Raw genomic sequence first — 13,777 nt, 5'->3', positions numbered from 1 at the left:
GTAGTGCACACAGGGCCCGGGCACCTTGTGGATCCAGAATACCACCACCGTTTACGCAGTAGATAGTTTATAAGGGTTTCGGTATCACCCTCACCAACGTCAATCTGCACAAGAGGTGTTTCTTCAGGTACATCCTGAAGGTCTTGTCTCGCAGGCCGTACACCATGGGGCTGATGAACCGTGGCAAAATGTTGATGATGATGTAGCATGCGAACAATGAGTCCGCCAAACTATTTGGGAACCAGTAGTTCAGAAGCGTTTTCAGATACGGGTCCACGTACGTCAACATGCACAGCAGCAGCTGGAAGCCGTGGAGCAGGATGGTGTTTCGGGCCTTCTTTGCGTCCACGCTGGCGGCTCGGGCGGTGAACAGGATGCGGAAGTACGTGTAGAGCAGGGTCAGCCAAATGACGACCAGCAGTAACAAGTACCAGGTATCCCTCTTGAGGATGATGTGAGGGCTACGGAACACCGCCACCCTCACACAGAAGACATCTGTGCTAAAGAACGCCACGGGCTCGGTAGCCAGGGCGACAAACAGGTCCGGGAGGACAGAGATAGTGCTGGTGGCCCAGATCAGACCGATGAAGAGGTAGGTTCTCCGCACGGTGCAGACGCGGGCGTGGTGCAGCGGGCGACACACTGCCACGTAGCACTCTAGGGCCATGCAGGAGAGGTTGAGCGGTGTGTTTTCAGTGGTGAACAGAGCCAGCAGGATGATGAAGCTGCACAGGCAGACGTTGATGTGGTAGAGGGTGTAGCTGAGCAGGAAGAGGAGGATGGTGAGGGTCAGCTGGACCGTGTCATTGATGACCATGTGGATGAAGAGGATGTAGCGGGGATTGGTGTTGAAGATCTGAGAAAGCACAGAAAGCAGAAAAGGATTGGGAAAAGGTTTAAGGGTCAAAGGTTGTGCAATGATGAAAAGAATATAGGGGAGGGAGTTTTAGATCATGGCAAAAAAGGAAGGCCACTGTCTGCCCAATTCAAAAAATGATGGCCGCAACAAAGGAGAGTGTAGCAATGAAGCTTTTAAATCAGAAAAATGTATCAGAAATAAATTGAATAACGATGATAAATGAAACAGGTAAGTGCATGCTTTTCTCAGAGTAGAATATGTCTTTTGCTTTAGTCTAGATCATTTTGAGGATCCTAAGGCAATGGCCATATTTGTGTGTAACCTTGTTTAATTTATATGGCTTAGCGTAAACTAGAACACAGACATTACATTAAATACAGACAAATACAGACAGAGGGAATGGGGTTGAAAGAGAGATAAGAATGCTGGTCTGAATCTATGCGGGATCGCAACAAGGAGGACATATACTGAGTCACTGTACATGTAAACTAAACGTTTCTTTCACCCCAGTCACATCATGGGTACCGTGGATATGCTCTCGGTAATACAAGTAATATACTGATTATAAGTCATATTAATGTAAGCATTTGCTTGTGGGAGGAGAAGGAGACCTGCTGTTTGTGGAAGATGTGGATAAGGCTGGCATTGAGGTAAATGACAGTGACTCCCAGAGCCACCACAATGACGTTCTTGATCACAGCTTTGGAGAAGGAGTCCCTCTGTGAGGCCCCCAGCGTGATGTTGGAAGAGGTCTGATTCATCCCTAGAACGAACAATGTCATCAAATTCAACCATACAAAACATCGATACCCTCAAATATATTTGAAGTTATATTCCAAATAAAATGTCTCACTTTGAACAAAGGCAGATTTAGCGATCATCTTTGTTTTACATCAATAAACAATAGTACATTTAAGAATGTGCACTTAATCCTTTCGTAGCCCTCCTAATTGCCCCGGTTTTGTCAAATGCAAATCGAGGCTATTTCTCGAATAAAAGGTTCAGATTCCGGAAATATTGTATTCACTAATAATCACTTGCAGACAAAAAAGTATAAAAACAAACAAACAAACATAACATTTACAATCACATAAATAAAGAATGTTACTTACTGAAAATTATTTTCTGATCCTGAACATAAATGCACGTACAGTAGGATTACCTAAAATAAGGGCTGTGAACCAGAATGGTTTCTGCATAAGTTAAATCACGAAAAATATCTTCTCCAACCGCTATGTGTATAGCCTCGTTTTGAGATCGAATGTGTCGTATTTGTGTATGGTAGGAGAAAGGTGCCTGGCCTACCAGTAATACAATGATACCAGGGCCTGCTTACATGATACAAGGGAGTGTGCCAGCTTTGATTCATGATTTATATATGGTAGGATGGTACCTGGGATGGCACCAACTGGTGTCAACAAGGAGTACCTATGGGACATAATCTAAGTTTAAACATTGAGGAATACGGTTAAGATATCAGAACATTTTGAGTTTACTAGTTGGAAATGTGCAGGACAAAACCCTTGGATGCTCATAAATTGGACCTTCCTCAGGAAAGTGCTTTTTAGTTCTTCTGGAGGGCATTTTAACAGAGTGGTTACCTCTTATCGATGGAAGGCAATATGCACCATGCTGGCGTGGACGTAGTTCATAAAGATCCCGAGGAGAACAACAATCAGGTTTTTGATGAAGGCTTCGCGGTACCACGACTGCTATTCCTCATTGCTCACAGAAGCATTCATCTCTCCGTGCTCACGATTCAGCCTATCCAAAACTGAGCACAGGAGTAATCTGAAAATATTGTACCATTATGCTGTGTATTTGGATAATGATTAGAAACAAACACCATCTTTAATCTCGAACTGAAACTAACATATAAAAACACAACACAACATAACACAACATGAAACTGAACTGGACAGAAAACTCTAACTCAATAAAATGACCATTTACATGTCTAGAAAAAGGCCAATGCATTTCCAAACATAAGCAGGGTGCGATTTGTTGGGGGGGATGAAGGGATCACCCCCCCCCCCCCCCCTCTGAATTGTTTTTCTTTTTGGAAAATGTAATGTTTCATGTCTTTTTAGTTTGCATTAAAAATGAATGTTTAACTGTTCGAAATGTAGGCTAATAGGGCCTACCATTAACTAAAAAAAGAATTAGGCCTGTTCATTGCTGATTTTGTCACGATGAAAAAAAATGATAAATCATGCCCCCTCTGGTTTTTTGACAAATGTCACCCTGAACCTGAGTAATGAGGTTGATTAAACCAAACCAGTGCTACCAAGGCCAATGAAGTGTTTGTCGATGTCTCTGATTAGCAAGTTGTTTCATATATAGTGGGCAGGTATGCATATTTAAATTGTGTGCTTGCGTATGTTTGAGTGTATGCTTTTAGAGTTCATTCCCTAATTCCCCATAATAACTATTAGTGTACACCTGCTCTGATTAAACGTATAGATTTCCTGACTCCATGATCTCCATGACTTCAATAGTATAGAACTTTGAGAAAATGTTACATGTAGTTTATGTACAGTGACTCAGTATATGAACTCCTTATAATGACTGATAAAGAGCTGATATGCTACTCATATGCATGCCACTAATAATGAATATCTCCCCCTCATCTCATTTTCGTCCGCTTATCCGGGGTCGGGTCGCGGGGGGAGCAGCTCGAGCAGGGGGCCCCAGACTTCCCTTTCCCGGGCCACATTGACCAACTCTGACGGGGGGATCCCGAGGCGTTCCCAGGCCAGTGTTGAGATATAATCTCTCCACCTAGTCCTGGGTCTTCCCCGAGGTCTCCTCCCCACTGGACGTGCCTGAAACACCTCCCAAGGAAGGCACCCAGTGGGCATCCTTACCAGATGCCCGAACCACCTCAGCTGACTCCTTTCTAAGTAAAGGAGCAGCGGCTCTAATCCGAGTTCCTCACGGATGGCTGAGCTTCTCACCCTATCCCTAAGGGAGACGCCAACCACCCTTCTGAGAAAACTCATCTCGGCCGCTTGTACCCGCGATCTCGTCCTTTCGGTCATCACCCAGCCCTCATGACCATAGGTGAGGATAGGAACGAAGATCGACCGGTAGATCGAGAGCTTTGCCTTGCGGCTCAGCTCTCTTTTCGTTACAACGGTGCGGTAAAGCGAACGCAATACCGCCCCCGCTGCTCCGATTCTCCGGCCAATCTCACGTTCCATAGTACCCTCACTCGCGAAACAGACCCCGAGGTACTTGAACACCTTCACTTGGGCTAAGGACTCATTTCCTACCCGGAGTAAGCAATCCATCGGTTTCCTGCTAAGAGTCATGGCCTCAGATTTAGCGGTGCTGATCCTCATCCCAGCCGCTTCACACTCGCCCGCCAGCCGATCCAGTGAGTGCTGAAGGTCACAGGCCGATGATCCCATGAGGACCACATCATCTGCAAAAAGCAGTGACGAGATCCTCAGACCACCGAACTGCAACCCCTCCCCACCACGACTACGCCTCGATATCCTGTCCATGTATATCACAAACAGGATTGGTGACAAGGCGCAGCCCTGGCGGAGCCCAGCACCCACCGAGAACGAAACTGACTGGCTGCCGAGGACGCGAACACAGCTCTCGCTTTGGGAGTACAGGGATTGGATGGCCCTGAGGATAGACCCCCTTATCCCATACTCCCGCAGCACCTCCCACAGTTTCTCCCGGGGGACCCGGTCATACGCCTTCTCCAGATCCACAAAACACATGTAGACCGGATGGGCATACTCCCAGGCCCCCTCCAGGATCCTTGCGAGAGTGAAGAGCTGGTCCGTAGTTCCACGTCCGGGGCGAAAACCGCATTGTTCCTCTTCAATCTGAGGTTCGACGATCGGCCGAACCCTCCTTTCCAGCACCTTGGAGTAGACTTTACCAGGGAGGCTGAGAAGTGTGATACCCCGGTAATTGGCACACACTCTCTGGTCCCCCTTTTTGAACAGGGGAACCACCACCCCGGTTTGCCACTCCTTTGGCACTGTACCCGACTCCCACGCGATGTTGAATAGGCGTGTCAACCATGACAGCCCCTCAACACCCAGAGCCTTTAGCATTTCTGGCTGGATCTCATCAATCCCTGGGGCTTTGCCACTGCGGAGATGTTTGACTACCTCAGTGACCTCCACCAGGGAAATTGACGACGAAACACCATCAACCTCGAGCTCTGCCTCCAACATAGAGGGCGTGTTATTCGGATTCAGGAGTTCCTCAAAGTGTTCCTTCCAACGTCCGACGACCTCCTCAGTTGAGGTCAACAGAGTCCCATCCTTACTGTACACAGCTTGGACGGTTCCCCGTTTCCCCCTCCTGAGGTGCCGGATAGTCTTCCAGAAACACTTTGGTGCCGACCGAAAGTCCTTCTCCATGGCCTCTCCGAACTTCTCCCACACCCGCTGCTTAGCCTCCGACACGGCAGCAGCTGCAGCCCTTCGGGCCTGTCGGTACCCTGCAACCGAGTCAGGAGTCCTCCAGGATATCATATCCCGGAAGGCCTCCTTCTTCAATCGGACGGCTTCCCTGACCACCGGTGTCCACCACGGTGTCCGAGGGTTACCGCCCCTTGAGGAGCCTAAGACCCTGAGGCCACAGCTAGCCACCGCAGCTTCAGCAATGGAGGCTTTGAACACCGCCCACTCCGGCTCAATGCCCCCAACCTCCACAGGAATGCTAGAAAAACTCCGCCGGAGGTGTGAGTTGAAGATACCTAGGACGGGGGCCTCCTCCAGACGTTCCCAGTTCACCCGCACTACGCGTTTGGGCTTACCAGGTCTATCCGGAAATTTCCCCCATTCCCTGATCCAACTCACAACCAGATGGTGGTCGGTTGACAGTTCCGCCCCTCTCTTTACCCGAGTGTCCAAAACATAATAATTAATATGTGTACCTTAATATAAAGTGTTACCGTGTTTTGATGTTGAGGAAAGTTTGAAAATACCTCAAAACTTTCCCTTGTCTCATTTCATTATGTGGCCTCAAAAATGGTACAACAAAAGGACAAGTGGCCTTGCCCCTAAAATGATGAAATTCCAGTTGTATAATTTATTATCATATATCATAATTTACTTTTTATTTCTATCATTATATTCAATGTTATACTTTACTTGTAATATTGCCTGCAGAGTTTGGAAACAAAAGTGCTGTTCAAATAATGTTAATTATGACAATATTGATTATTATAATTATTATTTTCATTACATCATCCAGAGCAAGTTCCCTTGATGGGGGACGAGGGACTACATGACCTTTCCAGTGATCCTCAGACTGAGTCCAGGAGGTGGAACACAAGGGGCAACCTGGGTCCTCAACAAGCTTCATGATTAAAGGTCAATATGCTCCCAGGTAGCTTGTATGAGAACACAAGTGTAGCTCGTTAGAGAACGCATGTGTAGGTGTACATGTTGCAAGATAAACATGATGCTTGTAATCTCTCTCTCTCTCTCTCTCTCTCTCTCTCTCTCTCTCTCTCTCTCTCTCTCTCTCTCTCTCTCTCTCTGCTGGGAGACTGCTGTGGAGATAATTAGCTTAGTTAGTGGAGGCCTTTTGCTGTTAGCGACAGAAACATCTCCTGGGAAGATGCTCCTTACTTAGTATTGGTAAAAGTTTTGTGCTGGGAGTAGCACTCTGAAACAGGTATGTTTTCAATCATAGAAAGATTAAATGGAAAGAAAATTACATTTATTTCAATAAAATGCATTTTAACAATGCATTTCGAAAATTGAATGACTGAAGTAAATAAAACCAACCAGTGCCTCCAAGCGTGGGTATAATGTCTCTCTGGTTAGCAAAGTGTTTCACTTTCATTGGCTACCTAACTGATTTCATGACAACAGGATAAAACAATTGAACATCTTTCATTCATAACGATTCAATTTGAAACCCCCAACATGGGTCTAGTGGGTAGTGCACACAGGGCCCGGGCACCTTGTGGATCCAGAATACCACCACCGTTTACGCAGTAGATAGTTTATAAGGGTTTCGGTATCACCGTCACCAACTTCAATCTGCACAAGAGGTGTTTCTTCAGGTACATCCTGAAGGTCTTGTCTCGCAGGCCGTACACCATGGGGCTGATGGACCGTGGCAAAATGTGGATGATGATGTAGCATGCGAACAATGAGTCCGCCAAACTATTTGGGAACCAGTAGTTCAGAAGCGTTTTCAGATACGGGTCCACGTACGTCAACATGCACAGCAGCAGCTGGAAGCCGTGGAGCAGGATGGTGTTTCGGGCCTTCTTTGCGTGCACGCTGGCGGCTCGGGCGGTGAACAGGATGCGGAAGTACGTGTAGAGCAGGGTCAGCCAAATGACGACCAGCAGCAACACGTACCAGGCGTCCCTCTTGAGGATGATGTGAGGGTTGCGGAACACCGTCTCCCTCACACAGAAGACATCTGTGCTAAAGAACGCCACGGGCTCGGTAGCCAGGGCGACAAACAGGTCCGGGAGGACAGAGATAGTGCTGGTGGCCCAGATCAGACCGATGAAGAGGTAGGTTCTCCGCACGGTGCAGATGCGGGCGTGGTGCAGCGGGCGACACACTGCCACGTAGCACTCTAGGGCCATGCAGGAGAGGTTGAGCGGTGTGTTTTCAGTGGTGAACAGTGCCAGCAGGATGATGAAGCTGCACAGGCAGACGTTGATGTGGTAGAGGGTGTAGCTGAGCAGCAAGAGGAGGATGGAGAGGGTCAGCTGGACTGTGTCATTGATGACTATGTGGATGAAGAGGATGTAGCGGGGATTGGTGTTGAAGATCTGAGAAAGCACAGAAAGCAGAAAAGGATTGGGAAAAGGTTTAATGGTCAAAGGTTGTGCAATGATGAAACCAATATAGGGGAGGGAGTTTTAGATCATGGCAAAAAAGGAAGGCCAGAGTCAGCCCGATTAAAAAAATGATGGCCGCAGCAAAGGAGAGTGTAGCAATGAAGCTTTTAAATCTGAAAAATTTATCAGAAATTAATTGAATAACGATGATAAATGAAACAAGAAAGTGCATGCTTTTCTCAGAGTAGAATATGTCTGCTTTACAGTAGTCTAGATTATTTTGAGGAGCCTAAGGCACTGGCCATATTTGTGTGTCACCTTGTGTAATGTATATGGCTAAGTGTAACCTAGACCATAGACATTTCATTAAATACAGACAAATACAGACAGAGGAAATGGGGTTGAAAGAGAATGCTGGTCTGAATCTATGCGGGATCGTAACAAGGAGGTCATATACTGAGTCACTGTACATGTAAACTAAATGTTTGTTTCACCCCAGTCACATCAATGGTACCGTCGATATGTTCTCGGTACTACAAGTCATATATACCAGGGGTCAGCAACCTTTTCAACATGCAGTGCCAGTTTGAAATGTTCTTGTTAATGAGTGTGCCTTAAGCAACAATATATTAAATATTAAGCTGAATTATGACACAGCGACCAAAATTATTTCCAGAAGACCTGGAATCGTATAATGTGTTTTTTGTTGTTGTTATATTTGCAACATGGAATTACAAATTGTAATTACATATGTCCCATTTTAAAACACCACTTTCAGAAACTCATTCAAAAACATATTTGCAATGTGAGAAATGTAAAAAACGAAAATATTTGAGAATGTTGGAACCATTCACATCATTACTTTAAGACATGTAAAGCTTTGCAAAACCATGTGAAGGCGATGCATGCAGGCCACTTGCAACAATATTTTAAATATTTTCTTCTCTATTACTCACAACATAGGTTTAGGCTACATACTATTAATTGATCCCATTTCAGAACACTGCTTTCAGTAACTCATTTAAACATATATGCACTGGGAGGAAATGCCCAAAACAGAATAAAGTGCAAAAAAAAATCTGTAGTAATGATTATCCAAATTATGTGAAAAAAAAAAAAGTTCATTTTTTTTAATATATATATTTTTTAAGTGTGCCAATGATTTTGCTGCCACGTGCCAGTGGTGGCACGTGTGCCTAGGGTTGCCGACCCCTGATCTATACTGATTATAAGTCATATTAATGCATAGATAAAATATATGCATTAAAAAAAATTCTGGTGGGAGGAGCAGGAGACCTGCTGTTTGTGGAAGGTGTGGATCAGGCTGGCATTGAGGTAAATGACAGTGACTCCCAGAGCCACCACAATGACGTTCTTGGTCACAGCTTTGGAGAAGGAGTCCCTCTGTGAGGCCCCCAGCGTGATGTTTGAAGAGGTCTGATTCATCCCTAGAACGAACGATGTCATCAAATTCAACCATACAAAACATTGATACCTTCAAACAGGGACGTGCACAGGAATTTTGAGGGGCAGTTGCTCTGACCTGGAAAAAAGGCACCCCCCCACCCCCCCAAAAAACAACAACTCACAGGCTATATGAAGGACTGAGAATAACGGGGTCTTTATTAATATATTAATACAAATAAGTAAAACACTGAAATAACTACTACTAACGATAATGCAGAAAAACATGACTTGAAGAAGAAGAACATAACATGATGGCATCATTCAGTGGAGAATATTCCAGCCAGGGGTCATCATTATACCATTGGGCTTGAAAAGAGCGCCCATCTGGATTTTGAGGGAAATTTACCATAGGAGGGCAAGGTCCGACTGAATTGGAAAATGTGATGAAGGTCTGATCGTATTTTAGATTGCTGCTCTGTACATGAGCTGGATCTGTGGGATTAGCCAACCTCAGCAAAAAATCGAAATCTGTGGATTCTGCCCCACTCTTCATCTCAATATCCTCCCTTGCTGATGTTCTCCTCTCCCTCATCTCATCCTCTTGCTCATCTCTCCTTTCCCAGTCTGTCCTGATCTCATCTGGGATTGGCTCTGGCTCTCTGAACGCAGCTGATGCACTGGGCTCATCATCTGTCCAATGACATATTATTGTTATTACCATTACCATTATTATTGTTATTACCATTATTATTATTATTGTAATGCCCACTAGAAGCAGTGGTATTTATGTTCTGCTCAGGCAAGATCTTTGCAAGGATCTCTAAAATAGCCTGGTTTTTTTTAGATTACAATTATTTAGCATGCAGCTCTTTAACCCTTTACTTTCTAGCATGGTCCTCTCATATATGGTGATCAGCACTTAGGCCTACCTATGTGCCTCCTCCTGGTCCACATTTTCCGAGTGTCTGGAGGCTTGTGGCTGCTCCTCATCTTAAATGTAATGTAATTATGAAAAATTGCCATTAGTAGGCTATCGCTTTATCACTATGCAAAGTCTCTGTCCCACCTGCTGTTTAGCTTTTTCGTAGCCAACCCTGTAGTGATGTGCTCCTCTTTGCTGCCTCCTTTAGTTGTCTCTCTCTCTCCTGAATCCTCCTCTTTTTACTGGGCATTTCGACTTCACTTAACAATAACAAACAAAACCCAAACCCAAAATAGATTTAGGCATGAACCATTTTGAATGAAAGAATTCATGTGATGCATTACTTCCATCATTTATTCTTCTTGTTAAAACGAAATGTTAGAAACTAACTATCAGCAGATAAGTAGCTTAGTTTGCCTATCAAAAAATTTGTAGACTATGTGATAACGGGCTGCTTGTCTGCAAGCTAGCTAGCTGTCTGATTATTTAGGCTAAACGTTACGTGGCAAACTGAGCCTGGATTTATGAAGATTGTAATTCATTTCATAAAACGTGATGATGATTGCTTGTTTGTTATACATCTCAAATTCACCTTTTCCGACAACATCAAGGCAGTCGTCTCACAGGTGCCGGTGTTCCGGTCGCGTGCAGCGCTGCAGCTACGTAAAGCAGCTTTCACACGCCGCGCGGCAACTCGCCGCCTCCATTCATTTCAATGAGGGAAGGGCGACAGAGGGCAGGCGGCAAAAGCGGCTGTTGCCGCGCGGCAGAGTTTGCCCTCCCCCTACTGACTTTCACTCTCAGTGCCCGAACGGAATTGAATGAGGCTACGCTTACTTTATGAAATGTTTCGAGTGGCGATTTTTTTTATCTAGGCCTACATGAAATTCTGCATCCATTAAATGATTTAAAAAAATAATAATAATTCTCGTAAGGGCAACGTGAGTCGAGGAGGAGGGCATATGGGCAGTTGCCCAAGCAACCTGAGCAACCCCCCTGTGCACGTCCCTGCCTTCAAATATATTCCAAATAAAATGTCTCACTTTGAACAGAGGCAGATTTAGCGATGATCTTTGTTTTACATCAATAAACAATAGTACATTTAAGAATGTGCACTTAATCCTTTCGTAGCCCTCCTAATTGCCCCGGTTTGTCAAATGCAAATCAAGACTATTTCTCGAATAAAACGTTCAGATTCCGGAATTATTGCATTCACTAATAATCACTTATTGCATTCACATTTACAATCACATGAATAACGAATGTTACTTACTGAAAATTATTTTCTGATCCAGAACATAAATGCACGTACAGTAGGATTACCTAAAATAAGGGCTGTGAACCAGAATGGTTTGTACATAAGTTAAATCAAGACAAATATCTTCTCCAACCGCTATGTGAATAGCCCCGTTTTGAGATCGGATGTGTCGTATTTGTGTATGGTAGGAGAAAGGTGCCTGGCCTACCAGTAATACAATGATACCAGGGCCTGCTTACATGATACAAGGGAGTGTGCCAGCTTTGATTCATGATTTATATATGGTAGGATGGTACCTGGGATGGCACCAACTGGTGTCAACAAGGAGTACCTATGGGACATAATCTAAGTTTAAACATTGAGGAATACTGTTAAGATATCAGAACATTTTGAGTTTACTAGTTGGAAATGTGCAGGACAAAACCCTTGGATGCTCATAAATTGGACCTTCCTCAGGAAAGTGCTTTTTTGTTCTTCTGGAGGGCATTTTAACAGAGTTGTTACCTCTTATCGATGGAAGGCATTATGCACCATGCTGGCGTGGACGTAGTTCATAAAGATCCCGAGGAGAACAACAGTCAGGTTCTTGATGAAAACTTTGCGGTACCACGACTGCTATTCCTCATTACTCACAGAAGCATTCATCTCTCCGTGCTCACGATTCAGCCTATCCAAAACTGAGCACAGGAGTAATCTGAAAATATTGTACCATTATGCTGTGTGTTTGGATAATGATTAGAAACAAACCACTATCTTTAATCTCGAACTGAAACTAACATATAAAAACACAACACAACATAACACAACATGAAACTGAACTGGACAGAAAACTCTTAACTCAATAAAATGACCATTTACATGTCTAGAAAAAGGCCAATGCATTTCCAAAGTTTACTAGTTGGAAATGTGCAGGACAAAACCCTTGGATGCTCATAAATTGGACCTTCCTCAGGAACAAACATAAGCAGGGTGCGATTTGTTGGGGGGGATGAAGGGATCACCCCCCCCCCCCCCCTCTGAATTGTTTTTCTTTTTGGAAAATGTAATGTTGCATGTCTTTTCAGTTTGCATTAAAAATGAATGTTAAACTGTTCGAAATGTAGGCTAATAGGGCCTACCATTAACAAAAAAATAATAATTAGGCCTGTTCATTGCCGATTTTGTCACGATGAAAAAAATTGATAAATCATGCCCCCTCTGTTTTTTTGACAAATGTCACCCTTTACCTAAGTAATGAGGTTGATTAAACCAAACCAGTGCTACCAAGGCCAATGAAGTGTTTGTCGATGTCTCTGATTAGCAAGTTGTTTCATATATGGTGGGCAGGTATGCATATTTAAATTGTGTGCTTGCGTATGTTTGAGTGTATGCTTTTAGAGTTCATTCCCTAATTCCCCATAACTATTAGTATGGGTGTACACCTGCTTTGATTAAACGTATAGATTTCCTGACTCCATGATCTTCATGACTTCAATAGTATTAAACTTTGAGAAAGTGTTACATGTAAAAGGATTTGTATTTGCATACGATTTGTATTAATAACCCCCTACCGACATGACCTGTTGGATATCAGGGGTTCTCAAAGTTTTGACAGCTGAGGGCCAATTTAGGAACCCAAAATTTGACTGAGGGCCGCCAAAGCCAAAAAAATAGGCGGGAAACGTTGTCAGCATCCCAGTGGTGAAAAAAAACATTGCACCGTGGACCTCTGGGAGTGAGGTCAAGTGAGGTCTAAATCACAAAACTGTGGTTCATCCTTTCAAAGTAATGTACAGTCGGATTAAAACTAACAAATGTAAAAGAATTTAATTGAAAGCTAGAGAGATTAGACTTTTCTCTTTATGTTTATTTATTTCTGTTTAAATTAATATTATTAAAGGGACACTGTGTAAAAATTACTCCCATCTAGTGGTACAATTGTATATTGCATTCAAACTAATAGTGCTCGCTTGTCCAAAAACTACGGTGGGCAGTATGTGCCAAGAAGCTGTGACATGACACCTACTAGGCTACCTCATCGAGTCATTCGAGTGATGATGAGGTTCGTGGACAACTGGACAAATTAGATGGACAAATCAGATCAGGTTTATTGACCAAGCATTCTTACAGACAACGAACTTGACTCCAGCAGTTGTGGACTTTCCAACGTGACAAATAACTATACAGATGATAAATAACAGTAGGTCATTTAATGTCAGATTACATAAAATGTCAGATAACATAAAAGTTGACATAGCCTTTGGTACCAACAATTTACATTGTAACTAACGGAATCAAATCAAAATCAAATCAAATTTATTGTCATTTTGTTGATTGAACAACAAAACGAGAAGGCGTTTCTCACGGATCAAGATCAACATACATTTCAAACAAACAAACAAACGTCCCAATGATGAATAAATAAATAAATAATAAATAAAGTCCAGTGAGAAGATCTGGGACGCTGGTGCATTGAGCATCCTGACAGCTTGAGGTAGGAAGCTGTTCCGCAGCCTGGTGGTGGAGCATCTTAAGCTGCGATAGCGTTTCTTGGAGGGTAGGAGC

At 43.8% G+C, this 13,777-nt stretch overlaps 2 protein-coding genes across 2 annotated transcripts; both read right to left on the bottom strand.

Annotated features, from left to right (window-relative positions):
* Positions 1-67: 67 nt before the first annotated feature.
* On the bottom strand, positions 68-1,952 carry LOC132470895 (odorant receptor 131-2-like). Its single transcript, XM_060069820.1, has 2 exons — positions 1,471-1,952; positions 68-856 (listed from the first exon to the last, which is right to left on the bottom strand). Exons 1-2 carry the CDS (start codon positions 1,639-1,641, stop codon positions 68-70), a joined length of 960 nt encoding a protein of 319 aa, XP_059925803.1. The 5' UTR covers positions 1,642-1,952.
* Positions 1,953-6,848: 4,896 nt separating this feature from the next.
* LOC132470453 (odorant receptor 131-2-like) lies at positions 6,849-9,099 on the bottom strand. The gene is made up of 2 exons (XM_060069093.1): positions 8,943-9,099; positions 6,849-7,637 (listed from the first exon to the last, which is right to left on the bottom strand). Exons 1-2 carry the CDS (start codon positions 9,090-9,092, stop codon positions 6,849-6,851), a joined length of 939 nt encoding a protein of 312 aa, XP_059925076.1. The 5' UTR covers positions 9,093-9,099.
* Between the last annotated feature and the right edge of the window lie 4,678 nt (positions 9,100-13,777).

The sequence above is a fragment of the Gadus macrocephalus genome, chromosome 13 (genome assembly GCF_031168955.1).
Source record: "Gadus macrocephalus chromosome 13, ASM3116895v1".
NCBI lineage: Eukaryota > Metazoa > Chordata > Actinopteri > Gadiformes > Gadidae > Gadus > Gadus macrocephalus.
The sequence above is the reverse complement of the archived record's forward strand: the minus strand, read 5'-3'. Positions and strand labels throughout refer to the sequence as shown.